Source organism: Pongo abelii, chromosome X (assembly GCF_028885655.2).
Source record: "Pongo abelii isolate AG06213 chromosome X, NHGRI_mPonAbe1-v2.0_pri, whole genome shotgun sequence".
NCBI classification, from domain to species: domain Eukaryota; kingdom Metazoa; phylum Chordata; class Mammalia; order Primates; family Hominidae; genus Pongo; species Pongo abelii.
In genome coordinates this window covers 73356761-73376774 of record NC_072008.2, presented here as the reverse complement: position 1 = coordinate 73376774, position 20014 = coordinate 73356761, and the positions used below count along the sequence as shown (strand labels likewise).

General features: G+C 40.1%; 1 protein-coding gene and 1 non-coding gene across 4 annotated transcripts in view; one reads left to right on the top strand and one right to left on the bottom strand.

Annotated features, from left to right (window-relative positions):
• The window catches only part of YIPF6 (Yip1 domain family member 6), a 74304-nt gene that overhangs the window by 21874 nt on the left and 32416 nt on the right, over nucleotides 1–20014 (bottom strand). For 2 of the 3 annotated variants that reach the window (XM_002831750.6, XM_054544675.2), the window contains exon 7: nucleotides 18747–19482. The exons of the other annotated variant lie outside the window; for it this stretch is intronic. In XM_002831750.6, the coding sequence (XP_002831796.1) occupies nucleotides 19364–19482 (119 nt within the window). In that variant the 3' untranslated portion in view covers nucleotides 18747–19363. Of the gene's footprint in view, nucleotides 1–18746; nucleotides 19483–20014 lie in introns of those variants that run through there. 3 annotated transcript variants of the gene reach the window in all.
• LOC112131105 (U6 spliceosomal RNA) lies at nucleotides 11796–11902 on the top strand. The gene has a single exon (XR_002913253.2). It is a non-coding gene; the product is annotated as a U6 spliceosomal RNA (small nuclear RNA).

The following is a 20014-nucleotide window of genomic DNA, read 5'->3' as shown; positions in this document are numbered from 1 at the left end:
GAAATCAATGGAACCAAATTGAGTCTAGAAGTAGATAACATAACAACATATATGGCCAATTAATTTTTGATAAAGTTATAAAGACAAATTCTACAGAGAAAGGGCAGTCCTTTCAACAAATGTATTGGAACAACTGGACCTTCACCTGCAAAAGAATGAAACTTGACCTAAAACTGACACCTTACACAAAATTAATTCAAAGTGTACCATACATCTAAATCCTTCCTGACCCAGGCAAAATTGCACCTAGTTAACAACCACTGATCTCAATATAAAACACAAAACTATACAACTTTTACCAGAAAAAATAAAGAAAATATTCACGACCTGTGGTTATGCAAATAATTCTTAGACATTACACAAAAAACATGATTGATAAAAATTGATGATTTGGACTTCATCAAAACTAAAAATCTTTACTCTGCAAGAGATATTGTTGAAAGGGTAAAAAGACAAGCTAGAGACTGGGAGATAATATTTGTAAATTACACACCAGACAATTGACTTTTGTGCAGAACATATAAAGAACTGTCAAAACTGAACAGAAAAAGTACAAGCAATCCAATTAGGAAATGGGCTAGACATGAAAAGATGTTTCACAGAAGAAGATATATGGATGGCAAATGAGCACATGAAAAGATGTTAAACATCACTAGCCGTTAGTGAAATGTAAATCAAAGTAACCATGAGATGCCACTACACACTTATTAGAATAGCTGAAATTTTAAAATACTGACAATACAGAATGCTGCTGAGGATGCAAAGCAACTAGAATTCTCCCACATTGCTGGTCAGAACACAAAATTTTATGGCCATTTTGGAAAACAGTTTGGCAGTTTCTTAGAAAGTAAGCTGCACATTTACAACACGACTCAGCAATCCCACTCCTTGGTAATTGCCCTAGGGAAAATATATTCACACAAGACTCAACAGGAATATTCATAGCAATTCTATTTGTAATAGCACAGAACAGGAAACAACACAAATGTCCTTTAACTGGTGAGTGGATAAACAAAAATGGTAGATCCATACAATGGGATGGTAATCACCAATAAAAAGGAATGAGCTATACATTCACACAAAAACATGGATGAATCTTTCTTAAAAATTTTTAGAATTGGGGTACATGTGCAGGTTTGTTACATAGATATATTACGTGATGCTGAAGTTTGGGCTTCAGCCATCAGCCAAAGAGTGAACATAGTACTCAATAGTTATTTTTTCAATCCGTACCCCACTCCCTACCTCTCCTCTCTAACAATCCCCAGTGTCTTTTGTTGCCATCTTTACGTCGATGTGTATGCAATATTTAGTTCCCACTTATAAGTGAAAACATGCCATATTTGTTTTTCTGTTTCTGCATTAATTCACTTAGGACAATGGCCTCCAGCTGCATCTAATAACATGGATGAATCTTAAATACTAAGTGGCAGAAGTCAGTCTCAAAAGGTTACACACTACATAATTCCCTTTCTATACTATTCTCTAAGAGACAAACCACAGTGGTTCAGAACCAGCGGTTGCCGGTGTTTAGTGGGTAGGGAGAGGATGTGACTATAAATGCATAGCACTACAGAGATTTTTTTTGGTGAATAGAAGTGTTTTGTATCCTGATTAAATAAATTTATTTCTATGTTAAAACTCATAGAACTGTACGCCCTGTCAAAAGTCAATTTTAGGCCTGGCATGGTGGCTCATGCCTGTAATCCCAGCACTCTGGGAGGCCGAGGCAGGCAGATCACTTGAGGACAGGAGTTTGAAACCAGCCTGGCCAACCTGGCAAAACCCTGTCTCTACTAAAAACAAAAAAAATTAAAAAATAAAAAATAGCCGGGCATGGTGGTACACACCTGTAATCCCAGCTACTCGGGAGGGTAAGACAGGAAAATCGCTTGAACCTAGGAGGCAAAGGTTGCAGTGAGCCAAGATGGCACTCCAGCCTGGGTGACAGAGTGAGAATCTGTCTCAAAAAAAGAAAAAGTCAATTTAACTGTATGTGAATATGTATGGAAATGAAACTGATAATTCACATAAAGTAACATATCTGTTCCCATTGTCAAATATACTAGAGAAAATAATACATCCTAAATTTATATAGTACTTTATTACAAAGTGCTTTCACATACATATTTCGCTTAATCCTCACAATGAATTGAGAATTAGGGACATTATTCCCATTTCACATATGGGGAATATGAGACTAAGTGGGATTGACTCTCCCATAATTGTATATGTATATAGTCAATGGTCAAGGCCAGGTGAAACCCAGTCTGTCTGATCCGCAATCCAAACCTTTTTCCACTTTTCATGCTGCTTCTTCCAACCCACAGATCTCTAATCTTCTAGGTCTGTAGTGTAGAGAACGGCATTTTACCTCAGTTTCTTTCTCTGTGAAATGGGGATAATAATGCCCACTTGACAATGAAATTATGCCTCATATCTCTTCCTTTTGGGACCCGCCCCTCCTCCGCTATGTGATTCCTACCAGTGATCAATCAGTAGGAGTTCATCTCCACTACCACAGAGGGGGCACTCGACCCAAAACGAGCAATCTGATTACTCCAATTCCCTTGGATATAGTGAGCCAAGCGAGTACACATTACCCAGGCAGGATTCATCAGAGACCTTTGAAGAGGATTGTTGCTGTGAGAGAGAAGGTCCTGTGCTTCAGATAGTATAATTTGAGTTCTAAGGACCATGTACATTGTGAGTAGCTGGGGGCTATATTTGCAACACCATGAAGAGAGTCTGAGAATGAACCCCCAAAACTGACAGAAGAGGAGAAGACACACAGACACACAAGTCTTTTTTTTTTTTTTTTTTTTTTCAAGACAGGGTCTTGCTCTGTCACCCAGGCTGGAGCGCAGTGGTGCAATCACAGCTCACTGCAGCCTGGACCTCCCAGGCTCAAGTGATCCTCCTGCCTCAGCCTTCCAAGTAGCTGTGACTACAGGCATGTACCACTACGCCCAGCTAATTTTTTGACTTTTTGTAGAGATGCGGTTTCATCATGTTGCCTAGGCTGGTCTTGAACACCTGGGCTCAAGTGGTCCTCCTGCCTTGGCCTTCCAAAATACTGGGATTATAGGCATGAACCACTATGCCTGGCCAACACACAAATCTCAATGACGTTGTTTGAGCACATGAATCCAGTTGTGCCTGACGCTAACCCAGCCCTTCGGACTTCCCAGTTAAATGAGTACTTTTTTTTTTCTTAAGCTAGTTGAGCTTCTGTTACTTGTAACTAAAGGTTTATAAATATTGTATAAATTAAAGATATTATAAATGTGTAATGCTTAGCCCAGTGCCTGACACATAGTTGACACTGAATAAATATTAGTTCCATTTAATCCCCAACTACCTTCCCTAAATATACTAAATTAACAAATACAGATCAAACACTATGGATTTTGTTGTTCTTGTTTTGCTATCACCTCATCTGCAGGCCACTTGTTGCTTATTTTTCCAGCATTTCTGCATGGATCCAGATGGAAGCTTCAAAAATATAGGACATGGCAGAGAAGGGCAGGTCTCCATATTCTGGTCATATTAGGGACCTATTTCCTATAAAACATTACTAGCTCTTCACTTCTTAGACAGCTTTAGAATTACCTATTCTTGATATTTCATATAAATGGAATATTACAATATATTACCTTTTGTTTCTGGCTTCTTTCACTACACATAATGTTTTGAGGTTCATCCACATGGTAGCATGTATCACTACTCTATTCCTTTTTATGGCTAAGTACCATTCCATTTGCATGTATATAGCACGATTTGTTTATCCATTCATCTTTTGATGGGCATTTGAGTTGTTTCCCCCTTTTGAGTAGTGTGAACCAGTACTTTTGAATAGCTGTGAATGTTTGTGTATGAGTATTTGTTTGAGTACCTGTTTTCAATGCTTGTGGTCATACCTAGGAGTGGAATTGCTGGGTTACATGGTAATTCTATGTTGAAGTTTTTGAGGAACTACCAAACTGTTTTCTAAGGCAGCTGCATTTTTACCCAATTTGACAAATGTTTATTAAGAACAAGCTGGCCGGGTGCAGTGGCTCACACCTGTAATCCCAGCACTTTGGGAGGCTGAGGCAAGAGGATTGCTTGAGCCCAGGAGTTCAAGACCAGCCTGAGCAACATAAGTAAGACTTTGTCTCTACAAAAAAATTTTTTTTTGTTTGTATCTTTCTTTAATATGCTAGTAGTTGAGTTTTCCATAGAATTAGGACATATATTTAGGTCAGATCTAATTGGGATATTCCTTGGGATATCTTGATTCAGGGCTTTCTTCTTCTTCTTTTTTTTTATTATACTTTAGGTTTTAGGGTACATGTGCACAACATGCAGGTTTGTTACATATGTATACATGTGCCATGTTGGTGTGCTGCACCCATTAACTCATCATTTACATTAGGTATATCTCCTAATGCTATCCCTCCCCCCTCCCCCCACCCCACAACAGACCCCGGTGTGTGATGTTCCCCTTCCTGTGTCCATGTGTTCTCATTGTTCAGTTCCCACCTATGAGTGAGAACATGCGGTGTTTGGTTTTTTTGTCCTTGCGATAGTTTGCTGAGAATGATGGTTTCCAGCTTAAAAAATAGCCAGGCATAGTGGTGCATGACAGTTGTCCCAGCTACTTGGGAAGCTGAGGTGGGAGGATGGCTCCAGCCTGGGAGGTCAAGGCTGAAGTGAGCCAAGATCACGCCACTATACTCCAGCCTGGGTGACAGAGCAAGACCTTGTCAAAAAAAAAAAAAAAAAAAAAAAAAGAACAATCTGAATACATAATTGCATTTATTTTTACTTTGAGAGTCTTAATTATATGCTTGTTCATTTATATCTCCATTTACTTAACAGTCATTCATACACAAGCCTATTCTTCACTATGTTGCCAGGCCGGCCTTGGACTCCTGGGCTCAAGTGATCCTCCTGCCTCAGCCTCCCAAAGTGCTAGGACTATAGGCATGAGCCACCATACCCAGGCTAAGTTTATAAAATTATAAATATCAAGTATTGGTGAGGATGTAGAGCAATGGATCTCTCAAACACTGCTAGTAGGAGTGTAAATGGGTATAACTACTTGGAAAGACTATTTGGCAAATTTTTACAAAGTTAAATATACACTTACCATGTGACTCAGCAGTTCCCTTCCTAGGTATCTACCCAAGAGAAATGAAAGCACAGCCCACAAAAAGTCTTGAACAAGAATGTTCATAGCTGCATTATTCATAATAGCCAAACAGAGGCAGAGCAGGGACCCCTCTTGTGAGCCTGCTGGGTTTCCCAAGAATGAAAATAAAGTAAAACCTTGTGTTCCTTCAAGTGAAATTCCAGGCACCTGGCTAGCCTTGAAAAATAAATAAGCAACCTGATAAGCAAGAAGGTAATAATAGCCAAGGAAGTTACAGCCACAAAATATTTGGTTCCCTATAGAAACTAAAGATAACATCTTAACATATGTCCCTGAGTTGTTTTTCAGAAACCTGAACCCCCAACAAATGGAAAATGTTGTCTTTTCTGCTAAGAAAAGCTTGACCGATCACAAATCAGAAAATCTTTGGGCTGGGCGCAGTAGCTCCCGCCTGTAATCCCAGCACTTCAGGAGGCCGAGGCCAGGAGTTCGAGACCAACCTGAATGACATGGTGAAACCCCGTCTCTACTAAAAATACAAAAATTAGCTGGGCGTGGTGGCACACACCTGTACTCCCAGCTACTCAGGAGGCTGAGGCAGGAGAATTGCTTGAACCTGGGAAGTAGCAGTTGCAGTGAGCCAAGATCACACCATTGCACTCCAGCCTGGGTGACAGAGCAAGACTCTGTCTCAAAAAAAAGAAGAAGAAAACCTTTGAATCCACCTATGATCTATGGGCCCCCCACTTTTACATGTGCCGCCTTTTTAGGCCAAACCAATGTATAATCTCCATGTATTGATTTATGACTTTTCCTGTAACCTCTGCCTCCCCATCGTTAAAAACCCTTACATGCAAGCCACTGGGAGTTTGAATCCTAAGCATGAGCTGCCCAATTCCCCTTGCTTGGCTCCCTGTAATAAATGCCTCACTTTCTCTTGGTGCAAATCTCAATGTTTGGCTTTGCTGCCCCAGGTGGGCAGATTCATGCTCATTTCTGTAACAACACTGGAAATAATCTGTGTTAGTCTGTGTCCTCTGAAAAGTAGATGTCAAGATTGGCTTTAATATGCAAGAAATGTATTAAGGAAAATCTTGTGAGAGAAGATGAGTGGGAAGCTAAGGGAGATTGGGAGAGCCATCAGACCATCATGTAGGTCTGATCCCGAGTGAAGAAGAGAGGGAAGAAGAAAAGTTGGATGGAAGCATCTCAGATTGCAGTGCGGTTCTGAAACAAAAGTGCAGCAAGGCTGTTGAAGAATCCTTAAAACCAAAATCACCCATCAGAGTAGCCCCGTTATCCCAGGAATGCGCCTGTCAGTATGCCTATCCAACTTAGTCACTGCAGGGAGCAGCTCATGGGAAGTGTGGCTTTGCTGAGAATGTGGGATGAATTTTAGAACACAGATGAAACATCCATTAACAGATTCATATAACGAGACGCTACTCGGCAATAAAAAAGAAGAGACTACTAATACACAAAACAAGGATTGGCCACAAGAACATGCAGAGTGAAATAAATCAGACATAAAAGACCACATGAAATTCTAAAACAGGAAGAACTGATCTAAAGTGACAGAAAGCAGATAACTAAGTACCTGAGGACAGGGATTGGAAGAGATTGATTACAAAGGGACACAAAAGACCTTTTAAAAACAAAAATATTCAATATCATGGATAAGATGGTGAAAATATTCAACATCTTACATGACTGTTAACAGTTATCAAAACTCATTAGCCTGTACATTTAAAAATGAGTACTTACTGTATGTAAATTATCCTTAAATTTATTCACACAATTATTACAGAGTGCTTGCTGTACTCAATATCAGGTCTCCCTTCTTTAATAGCAATACTCCAAGTTTATTTGGGATAGCAATGCATGGAGCTAAAAGAGTACATTTCTCAGCCCCCTTTCCTCCCTCCCCCACAGCTAGACATGTCCATGGGACTAAGCTCCCTAGCAATGACATGTAAGTAGAAGTGCTGTGTTTAACTTCTAAGAAGTAGCTTAAGGGGAGCTAACTTGGCCGGAAAAAAACTGCCCTTTTATTTTCCCCTACTTCTAACTGCTGCCTGGCAGGTAGGTATAATGAATTGGCCTCTCACAGCCATCTTGGACCATTAGGAAGCAAACTAATAATGAAGATGGTGGGACCAAGAATTTGGATCTTCTTAGGTCCCAAATGACCAGAAAACCACCATACCAGCTCTGGACCTCCCACCTTTAGACTATTTTATATGAGAGAGAAATAAGCCTCTATTTTATTTAAGCCACGCTTGTTTTGGATTCTTCTGTTACATGCAGCCTATATTCAGCTAATTCTAATTGAATGCATTCTCTAGAATCAGAATTAGTTCAAGTCCCAGCCCCGCCACTTACTAGCTGTGCGGCCTTGGGTGAGTCATTTCACTTCTGAGTCTCTGCTTCCTTGTTTGTAAAATGGTGCTAATAATATATATCTTGCAGGGCTAATATGAAGGACTCAGTGAAAGCATACACTAAATATCTAGAACATGGTTTCTCCCTTGTCAGCAGAGAAGCAGGCTTCCCCTTTCCCAGAGAAGAGTGCCAACATACAGAGTGAATGGCTTCATGGACTACCATCTTCACCTCAACACATTAGATAAAAATGCTCCATCCTTGGGCTCTCACAGCCTTTGGCTATACCTCTTTAAAGTGTTTTCCACATTGTAGTTAAATATATCTCTTTACCTGTCTATCTTCCCCTGTTCCCCAGAGATCAAATCTCCAATATCCCTTCTACCTAGTTGATATAATTTGGATGTTTGTCCCCTCCAAATCTCATGTTGAAATGTGACCCTGAACTTTGGAGGTGGAGCCTGGTGGGAGGTTTTTGGGTCATGGGGACAGATCCCTTATGAATGGCTTGGTGTCTTCTCTCGATAATGAGTGAGTTCTCGTTCTATTAGTTCACATGAGACCTGGTTGTTAAAAAAAAAAAAAAAAAGTCTGGCAACCAGGCACAATAGCCCATGCCTGTAATCCCAACTCTTTGGGAGCTGGAGGCAGGAGGATCACTTACGTCCAGGAGTTCGAGACCAGCCTGGGCAACATAGTGGGACCCCCATCTCTACAGTTTTGTTTTTTAAATGAGCCATGGTGGCATATGGTGGCATATGCCTGCGGTCCCAGCTACTTGGAGGCTGAGGTAGGAGGATTGCTTGAGCCTGGGAAGTTAAGGCTGCTGTGAGCCATGACTGCACCACTGCACTCAGCCTGGGTGACACAGCAAGTGAGACTCTGTCTCAAAAAAAAAAAAGAAGAAGAAGAAGGCCGGGCGTGGTGGCTCATGCCTGTAATCCCAGCACTTTAGGAGGCCGAGGAGAGGGTGAGAGTGGATCACCTGAGGTCAGAAGTTCAAGACCAGCCTGGCCAACATGGCGAAACCCCATCTCTACTAAAAATACAAAAATTAGCCAGGCATGGTGGCGCATGCCTGTAGTTCCAGCTACTGGGGAGGCTGAGGTGGCAGAATCACTTGAACCCAGGAGGTAGAGGTTGCAGTGAGCTGAGATGGCACCACTGCACTCCAGCCTAGGTGGCAGAATGAGACTCTGCCTCAAAAAAAACAGAAAAAAAAAAAGATCCTGGTTCCTCTCTCCTTTTCTTTTGCTCTGTCTCTCACCTTGTGACACACCTTCCTCTATGAGTAAAAGCTTCCTGAGGCCTCACCAGAAGCAGAGCAGATGCTGGTGTCATGCTTGTACAGCCTGCAGAATGGTGAGCTAAATAAACCTCTTTTCTTTATAAATTACCCAGTCTCAGGTATTCCGTCATAGCAAAACAAAACAGAATACTATGCTAGTCTTCTAGAATGACACTTCTGAGTCTAATTAACTGAACAAACACTGTGCCTACTATGTACCAAGTTTTGGGCTAGATTTTGAGGACAAAGAGGTAAATTAGACATGATTCCTGTCCTTTTATATCTCATGATCTAGTATGAGATGTGGACAAGTAAACAGGTGAGCATAATTTAACATAGTGTAGTTAAGTACAATAACAGATGTGAACTTAACCACAAGAGAATGCAAGAAAATGTCAACTCCGTGAAAGTGGGGACTCTGTCTTGTTCACTATTAATAGGCACTCAGTAAATATTTGTTAAATGAATGAATGAACGGTATTATAATGACACAGAAGAGAATAACCTAAGCCAGGTGAAATAGCAGAGGAGGTGAAAAGGGAGGAGGACAATTCGTCTCCTGGATGAGGTGAGGCCCGGAAAATTTTTAATGGAAAAGTGGGGTGTGGAGGGCATTTCAGAGGGACAGCAGGGAGGTGAGAAGTAGCACAGCAAGCACTTGGGAACAAGTAGTTCATTGTTGCAGGAGTACAGAATTCAAGGCTGGGAGAGAGGAAAGCTAGGGCCAGATGACAGAAGGCCTTGCAATCAATGGCATAAGAAGTTTCAGTTTTGTCCCAAAGAAGATGTGAAGGTGAGAGGTGAAGCCAGCTGGACTTCCTGGGTCGACTGGGGACTTGGAGAACTCTTCTGCCTTACAAGAGGTTTGTAAAATGCACCAATCAGTGCTCTGTAAAAACGCACCAATCAGCACTCTGTAGCTAGCTAGAGGTTTGTAAAATGGACCAATCAGCACTCTGTAAAATGGACCACTCAGCACTCTGTAAAATGGACCAATCAGCAAGACATGGGCGGAGACAAGGGAATAAAAGCTGGCCACCCCAACCAGCAGTGGCAACCTGCTCAGGTCCCCTTCCATGCTGTGGAAGCTTTGTTCTTTTGCTCTTCACAGTAAATTTTGCTGCTGCTCACCGTTTGGGTCCATGCCACCTTTAAGAGCTGTAACACTCAGTGCGAAGGTCCACAGCTTCATTCTTGAAGTCAGCGAGACCACGAACCCACCGGAAGGAACCAACTCCGGACACAAAGGCAGTAGGACAATTTAAACTGAAGAGAGATAGGGTCAAATATACACTTGAAGTATGTCACTCTGACAACAGTATGAGAAATGGATTTGAGCAGGGCAACATGGAAGCAGATTACCTAGCTGGTTGTTTCTATAGGCCAAAAAAGAGAAGATTGAGAACCTGAACCAAACCGTGGCAGTGGGGATAGGGAGTAAGATATGGAGTTGAGAAATGTTTATTGGGTAAAATTAGCGGGACTGGTGACTGAATGGATATAAGAAAGTGAAGGGGGCATTAAGGGCAATTCTCAGATTACTGACTTGGGTAACTAGGTATAGTAGTGGTTCTCCAAAATAAGGAACATAGGAGGAGCAGGGTTTGGGGGACCTGCCTAGTCTAGTTGAGACATGATGAGTTTAAAAAGCAATGAGACATTCAAGTGATGGTCTAGTAATTATTTCTGTATCATTCTAGAAATCACATGTCAGAGTCATAAACTGGAGATTCCGGAGTCTTCAGAACTCCTCAAGCTGATTTATTGGCTCATCCGTCTGAGGATGGAGCTCACTGCCTTCAGGCACAGCTGGACTCAGGCTCAAATCTCATGAAGCTTCCCTCAGTGCCAGCTTCTCTTCCTGTGATACACTCATTCTCTTCTACTATTGTGATGAAAATGTTGGCCACTGACCACCCTAGGCTTGCATCTTTACAACTCATAATACAAAAGGAAGACAGTCTGGCTTCTTAGGTCTAGCAGAAAAAAACCTGGAAAGGCCTCTGATTGGCCCAACTTGGCTTAAGTATTCATTACTTAATCACTGTGATCAAGGAAAGGCAGTAACATGGCTCAGTCTAGGTCAATCTAGTAAGGGAGGAATTCTCCAAAGCAACTAGAAAGAAGATGAAAATGCATGCTGGGGAGAAAAAAAAAAAACAGTTTGAATAGTTTGAATGGTAGGTGAAATTATGAGAGTGAATTTTGATATCTAGGGAGAATTTGTAGATTGAAAAGAGCGGAAGGCAGAGAAAACACTCAGTTTCAAGGGGCAGGTGGAAGAAGAGGAGTTCTTTAAGAAGAAATAGACTATTTTGACAATCAAGGGAGTTAGCTGTCATGGAAGACAGGAAAGAAAAATGTTTCCAGGAGGAATAGGAGTTTACAACAGCATCAGTGCAGTAGAGTAAGGTAAGGACTTAGCAATTTTAGTGAGAATAGTCACTCTCTGAGAATGTTCATGACATGGGCATGAAGCCAGACTGCAGTTGGTTGAGAAGTGAACATGAATGTAGACAAGCTTTTTCGAGAAGTTTGGATGAGAGCAGGTTGGCATCTGGACGATAGCTGGAAGGGAACACATTCCCACTCTTGGTTCTGAAGCTATAGCACCAGCCCCACTACCCTGGATTGTATTTCTGACTCCATCTCAAAAAAAAAAAAAAAAAAGAATTGTGGATTTTTGTTTGTTTGTTTGTTTTTTTAACCTGCATTAGGTTGTCACCCTTTTAGCTACTGTACTCTCACATAGTAGAAAGAGCAGTGAACCAGAAATGAAAAAAACTAAGTTTTAGTCTGGTTCCTTCGAACAACATTGGGTAAATGACTTTCCCTCTCTGAGCCTCAGTTTTTCACTGGTAAAATGAGCAAATTGAACCAATTATTGCTAACATTCTTTTAATCTCTAATGTTTTGTGCCTGATCTGAATCTACAAATAAGGAACAAATACTAGGAGCCTCCATCTCCTACCTATCAATACTTTTGGAGTGCTTACTTAGGCAGCATATATACTAAAATTGGAACGATAGGGAGAACATTAGCATGGCCCCTGCAGAAGGATGACACACAGATTCATCAACACTTCCATGTTTTTACTTAAATAAATAAAATATTTGGCTGTGTGGCGGCTCATGCCTGTAATCCCAGCACTTTGGGAGGCTGAGATGGGTGGATCGCTTGAGCTCAGGAGTCCAAGATTGGCATGGGCAACATGGCGAAACCCCATCTCTACAAAAAATACAAAAATTAATCGGGCATGGTGGTAACAGCAGAGCAGAAAGCACCAAGGCTTTGGAGTTCAGACAAACCTATATTCACATTCCACCTCTGCCACTTACTGTGGGCAAGGTATTGAATCCAAACTTCTTCCTCTTCTGAAAAAAATGGAGGGAATGATCTCACAGGGTTAGTGTTAGATGAAGATAGCAATGTGAAAATCCATGGCAGGTAAGTGTTAGCTTCATAACTTCCTCCTCCTCATCTTTCTGGCTCCTTTTCATAGGCCTATCATCCAGCACTGTGGTTGTCATCAAGACTGTGCCTGGGACAGTGTTCTCTCAACATTCATCACATCTGTAAGCTCAAATTTACATTTATAGCAATGACTTCTATAATACTACCCTCCAGGTGCCTATTTTCAGTGGTCTGTAGAATATCACCACTGTGACAGCCAAAGTCAGTGCCTCCAAAACTGTTAGCCCGCCATTCTTCCCGACTTCAGACTTACAGCTTAGAAATATATTCACACTCTTTTCTTCCCTCTACCCTCCTCCCAATCCAATTTCCCACCATGTTCCCATTTATTCCTTTGAGGTCACTTTCATCAAGACATTCCCCTTGAAGTCACCCTATTTCCCACCACAGTAAGACTAACTTCACAATTCCCTGGTTTTCAATACCTGCTCTCAATAATTTGGTCTCATCTTAGTCAACTAATTTCTTCCATTTCCCAATTCAGTTGAATTCACTTCAACTTTTGCATTCTCATTAGAAAATGAAAGATTGTATTAACATGAGGAACAACCAATTGCATTCTTGAGACTGACTTTATAACCCAGGACATACTTCTCTGAGCCTATTTCCTTAGCTATAAGATAATCAGCTTTATCTACTTTGCACAGTGACGTAAAATAAAGGCAGCTAGGAAAATGAAGTATCACAATGCATTGTGATTATGTACAGAACAAGGTGCCACACTCTCACATGTGCATGTGAACAGCTGTACAGACAGACCTGCTTTTTCCCTCTTATCTTTGCTCCTAAGTATTCTCTACCATTGGGAATGCCCTTCCTCTTCTCTTGGATGATACAAATTCTCTCAATACTTCACAGACTTCTTGTTTTTACTGATCACTCTGCTCTTTTATTTGGTACCAAAAATAAAAGCCATGCCATTTTTCAACTATTATGTGTGTAGGGCTATGCGGAATTTTGTTTATCCAAGTAGTTTATAAGTCAAGAGCGGGAACAGGTATAGTCCCCAGCAGAAAGCTGAAAACCCAGTTTTTCTCACCAAGCTCCTAAATTGCCTGATTGGCCCAGCTTAGCTTCATTTAAGTGGGTAGGTATGGTTTTAATTTGGCAAAGAACCAATATAGAGGAAAAAAAAAAAAAAAAAAGGCTGTGCAGTCATAAAACCTGAGTTTGAATTCTGGTTGCACCATTCACTATGTGACTCTGGGCAATTTAACCTGAGTCCCGGATCTCTCAACTTTTTAAAATTTGTATTTATTTATTTATTTATTTTGACACAGGGTCTCAGCCTGCCACCCAGGCTGGAGTTGCACCATCTTACCTCACAGCATCCTCGAACTCCTGAGCTCAAGCAATCTTCCTGCCCCAGCCTCCCGAGTAGCTGGGACTACAGGCACACACGACCAAGTCTGGCTTTTTTTTTTTTTTTTTTTTTTAAAGAAACAGAGTCTCCCTATGTTGCCCAGGCTGGTCTTGAACTCCTAGGCTCGAGATCCTGCCTCCTCAGGCTCCCAAAGCACTGGGATTATAGGTGTGAGCCTCGAAACCCAGCCAGATCCAACTTTAAGGATAACGCCTCTGATCTCAAAAGGCTGCTGTCATCAGAGATACTATCTGTAAAGCAACTAATAAAGTGCCTGGCATGGTATACAGCATTTGCTCAATAAATGTGACTTCCCTTTCTTACTTGCTCTCTGCCCAGTTTACAAAGCATTCAATATTGTCGGATGACAATATATCTGAAATCAGTATGTAGCAAATCTCTGTGCCTTCAGTACAAGAATAGGCACACACAAATTCTCTTTTTCCAGTGTTTTTATTTGCACATTTAATAGTCACAAATCTTTTTACAGATTTTTCACAGATTTATTATTTATAGAAAAAAATCAAGATTAAAATGGAGTATCGAAAAGGACCAAGAAATTACCAGCAGTGATGGCAAAGTACAAAGGCTCTGAAAGAACAGAGTAAACAAGAGCAGCGCAGCGCAGCGTGTGGCCACTTCCCACCAGGCAGAACACTTGATCCATTAAGGCAAAGCCTTTATTGTTACTTTTTCCTCCCACATAGTTTAACCCAAATAGAAAGTCATTCTATTCTCACACTACTGCTCTCTAAGGTCCTAGGAATATAACTGGTACTATAAGCAACCAGATGCATCCCTTGACTATTAATACCTGAATAGACAAGTTAAATTGTGATGCATTAACTATCCCTCTGGGAAAATTAAAAAGAAAGAGGCAGAAATTGTTTGACTCTTAAGACTGAGAAAAAGGGGTATATATGTGTGGTGGTGGTGGAAGCGGGCGAGAAAAGAGGTTCAAGGAGGGATGAGGGCAACAAACCTAACTCTTTCCAATGTCCAACTGTTCTTATGTTCTCAGATGCTGCTGATACAGTGTTCCATTACTCCGAAAACAAATGTTATCTACATCCAGTCAGTTCTAGGGTACAAAGGCTAACAATAGGGAAAATACCTTGGGGGAGGGGTGTATTCATTTCAGGTACATAACACAATAGGGAAAATACCTATATTTGTACCTAGGGTACAAAGGCTAACAATAGGAAAAATACCTTGGGGGAGGGGTGTATTCATTTCAGGTACATAAAAATGGAATTCAAAATTGTGTCCTACTGTGTTCTCATCTAATGTGTTATTACTGTTGTAAATCAAATTACTGTGTGACCGTGGGCAATTTACTTAACCTCTCAGTGCCTCAATTTTCCACATAAAATGAGAATTGTAGCACTGGGATTACAGGAGATGCATGACAAGCACAGAAGAATAGTGTCTGGCCAAATCAATAGCGACAGAAAGCAGATTAGTGGTTGCCAGGGGCTGGGATGAAGGGGGAATGGAACTGACTGCTGACAGACCTGGGGTTTCTTGGTGAAGTTACAAAATGATCTAAAATTAGATAGTAGTGATAGTTGTGCAATTTTGTGTGTGAATATACTAAAAACCACTGAATTGTACATCTTAAAAGGTGAATTTCAGCCAGGCATGGTGGCTCACGCTTGTAATCTCACTGTTTTGGGAGGCCAAAGCAGGCGGATCGCTTGAGCCCAGGAATTCAAGACCAGCCTGGGCAACATGGCGAAACCCTATCTCTACAAAAACTACAAAAATTAGCCAATTAGGTGTAGTGACGCATGCCTGTAGTCCCAACTACTCGGGACACTGAAGTGGGAGGATTGCTTGAGCCCAGGGAGGTCGAGGCTACAGTGTGCCATGACTGCTCCACTGCACTCCAGCCTGGGTGACAGGGTGAGTCCGTGTCTCATAAAAAAAAAAATTAAAAAAAAAAGGTGAAGTTTATGGTAAAGTGTATCTCAATAAAGCTGTTATTTTAAAAATTCTTAAAAAAATAGAATAGTGCCTGGCACACAGTAAGTGCCAAATAAAGGTTAGTTATTATTATTAGTAATATCATTGTCATTATTATTATTTGGCCATTCCGTGGCCTAAGAAACCCCCAAGAAATTCTCTATTTTTAACAAAAGCCTACAGAATCTAGAAAAGTGTTTCTAATTTATATACATGAATTAACATTTATACATTTATTTCCATCCAAATGTCTCAGAAACAGTCTAAGAATCACAATTTCAGTGTTTTGCACTGAACTAAAACAGCTGCATGCAATGGATGTCTTATCAAATCATGATAAGCTTTAGATAAATTCTAATGACTTGATGTTACCCAAGAACTTGAACTGACAGGAGATTTTCATTTTTGTCTCCAGGAATGAACAGGCAGTTCAAATACTGTTAGTAGTTACATTATATAAAGTACACAATTAAATGTCCAAATACAGGCTTGCTAGCCTTCTAATCACATTTTGGGAGATACTGTTTATAAAAAGACAAATATAGTAAGCAGTAAAATGCTTACTAGTCCCGTGTCCTGTGACCCCACCTTGCCCAACAACAGGAAAACCCCACCACAATGAAAATATCAAAATCAACTCATGTAATAAACCTCTTCAGAGGCAAAAGACTTAATGATTAACAGTTGACTTTTAAGACTATACTGCACATTCAGATATGTTGGCATCAATTGAGTTTTTATACTCTGAACAGCGATTAAATCCAGTCTTTACCCGTCCTATTGCTAAAGAATATGACAACAGAGTCTTGGTCTCAGAAGTAGGAGCAGCAAGTGATTACTCATGATGGCAATGATGCACCACATTCTGCAGTGATGCTCACATGCCTGAATTTCATCTGAAGCATGAAAGCTCCCAAATCCTGCAACAGGGTTTCCTTTGTTGGAGTCCCCGTTCTTGCCGTCTTCACTTCTATAATCAGCTATGTGCCTTTGCAGCAAATCAGGAAAAGCTGTGTTGAGGGTTACAACTTCCAGACGTTTAGGTCTTAACTTCCATCACAGAAAGAAATGCACTTTTTTGAATATATTAAGAAAATATTTATTCATCCCTTCAAGCCACTCACTTTCAGAGACAATTGAACATCCATTTTATCAACCTTCATTTAACCCTTTTCCTGTTTAGAAAAAAAAAAAAAAACTGCCAGCGCTAATTTACATAAGCATTCTCTTTGAGGCTGAAGCAAATCTGACTGATTTTCAATGTGAAAAAAGATAAAAACTGAGTTATTTCTAAACAGAACATCAGAATTGTCTATTTCAAAAAAATTGGACTCATCAAATGAATCTTCGGCCAACAACTGTTCGAGAATGATGTTAACATCACGTATAGGCATGCTACGTTTTCTAGGATTTGACATTTTCAGTAATCAAGAGTTACTATATTTTGTAAATGGAAATACCGCCACTAAAAAAAAAAGAATGCTATAAATAGAACAATGTCTTTTGTTTCCAAAGTCCATATACTAGAATGATGTGAAAATAATAAAAGCGAAATATTTCGTTGGCAAAGTTATCTTGGGGTAAATCCTACAACTGCAAGTGCCACTGGCGAGTATTCTCGGGGCAAACAGAAAGGTTAAATCAAATAAAATCATTCCCTAAGTCACCCAAGAGCAAAGATAAATACATAGAACAAGCTGCCTTAAGTTCCAATATTTATAACCCACGCACCATGTACATCTACACGAACCCCCCAAAGCTGTGGCCTTAGGAATTTCTGACCAAACAATTAGCCAGAGTAAAATTCAATAAACACTTTTAATTCCCCCTTGAGAAGCATGGTTACTTCTTTAATTTTACATTATAGTCATTGAGACAGATTACGAAACAACTTTGGCAGAAAGAGAGTTTTAGCAGGAAGTAAGAGAATTTCAGACATTGGAAATGGATAATAATTTAGAACCAATTTCAAAATGAGGATCAGTTCCAAAGTATTTTCTTTACTCATTCAAGATTGAAACATTGGCTCTATCCACACAAAGGTTTATTTTACAATTTAAAAGGTAAATTGTAATAAATAGAAATATATAACCAAAAACTCTGGACAAGGCTGGAACCAAAGGGACTCACTTTGTAATGCTTTGTTATTATCATTCCAAGAACCCATTTGGCCCTGTATTCACTTGGCTAATGTGGGGATGGAGAAAGTATGATTTTGGAATCATGTATCTATGTGTAGGTAGTCTTTAAATACAAAATGAATAAATATTTAAATTATATGATAAAGAAAAATTGGGGAATAAGAAAGTCCTATGTTTATCAACTAATAGTATATTTACAATGAGTGTTTTCTGCCTGACACCTAATCTTTGTCTATTAGAGTTCCTCAATGTGCAATTTATAGAAGGCAACAGTTCATATTGCCTTAAAGGAGCCCTGTTTAGCTCAGAATCAGCCTGTCCCAGATGCTCTGCTCCCTGAAAAACCTTCACACTTGTGTGCATAAATATCTGAGAGTACAAGTAGGTGCACATGTGCAACATGTACTTATCTAAAGGGGAGCTAATTAGCTTGATAAAATCTAAAATCAATAAAATAAATTGCTATTCCCCAACCCAAAAAAACACATCTAATGAGAAAACTGCTAAGCTCACTATGAAAAGGCAGCAGCTGTAAACTCATCCCATCCCACGTCATGCTCTAAGTTTCTAGCTGTTCTATTAATCAGCCATCAGAACACTAAATCCCTCCCTGTTCACACGGTTAAATAACAGGCTTCTGATTTAGCTTTACTTTCTAGTTAAGAGGCCAGACTACAGAGAATATTAAAGAGCTCCTTTTAACTATGCTGCATCCAGACTGCCTCATTCCACCCTAAGAGAAGGTGCCCACATGATAATATGCACTAGAGATCTACCAATCTAAGTTTCTGAGGTCTTCTTTTTGGATAAGTTCCAGCATTGGAATATTCAGAATTTCAGTCAAAGGAAAATTACATGTTGACTACTAACATTTTAGACTGCATATTCAAAGCTAAGGAGCAAGATTAAGACTAGAGTGCCAACCAAGATGCTGTTAAACATGGCGAAAAGGTGACTGCACAAAGGGACCAAAGAGGCTGATTCTTTAGAGGCCCTTTGCTTTTTTTTTTTTGCAACAAATGTAGAATTTCCTCTGATCAAAATCTGAATATTGGTTAATGCATGTTTTCTCATTCTCCATGTATGAACCCACTCCTAACCTCTCTCATTGCCTTTTTAAGCTTAAAAGAGAGAAATAAAAGAAAATGGATATAGACCACGTATTTTTATTTATGAAAAGAGAGGCATATTCTAATAGTCATAAGGCAATGTGTTTAAGAGCTGCACCTGAACTGGTATTCTCAAAACTGAAAATAGTTATCAACTCTATTCAACTTGTAAGATGTATCTATGTGCTTCCCAAGTCACTGGTTGTCACCCAAATGGACCACAGTGACTCCATCATGCCTTAAGGAGGCATTATATACTGTGTGTAGTATGCACATGTATTTTTAAAGAAATGACATTAAGAGAGAAAAGAACAGCCTTTCAAACATCAGTTCCTCAAATAAGTGGTGACAGTGCTATATGGCTCCCTTTTAATCTCCTCACCTACTCAGTTATCAAATACCTCCAAAATTAGACAAACTAGGGCCAGAGACAAAGCTCCATGGTGAATTGCATCTTTCAGATGTGCTTTCAATTCACTGGTTTTTAATTTCCCATTCCTGATTTACTGAGGAGTAAAGGTGAGAATCATCCAACTGATGACAAAGTAAAACAGGAAAACAGGATAAACAGCTAGGGCTCTGCGGTTTGGAGGCTGGCTATCAGCAAGGAAAGCTGTGGAGGCTAAACAAAACAAGACAAAACAAAAAGGAATGTTTAATACAGTAATATTGTCACAACTACTAACATTTACTAAACATTCATCAGCTTGGCATATCTAGACCACAGAATTACACTAAAAGTTTAGTTATACTGGTGATCCTCAGAGATAAAGGCATTCTGCAACATAGTTTTTCAGAGAGCCGAAGACTTCTTATTTCAAGTACTAAACCATTTTGGATGGAAATCTTTCTAAAAAGAGTTTTTTAACCTTTTCTGGAAAAGTTATTGAACTGTACTGAAAAGGCTTACAAAGATGGGTAAGGTTATTTGTTCCTATGGTAAATGGCCTCGTGCTGCTGTGCTTTTTGAGCTAACTGTGCTTCTGAAATTATCAGCTCTTTTAAATGCCATCCCTCTTGTCCATCTAAGAAAAACCTAATCATCGTTTTACTCATCAAGAATCACCCTTCTGACCAGGCGCGGTGGCTCATGCCTGTAATTCCAGCATTTTGGGAGGCCAAGGCAGGCAGATCACCAGAGGTCAGGAGTTCGA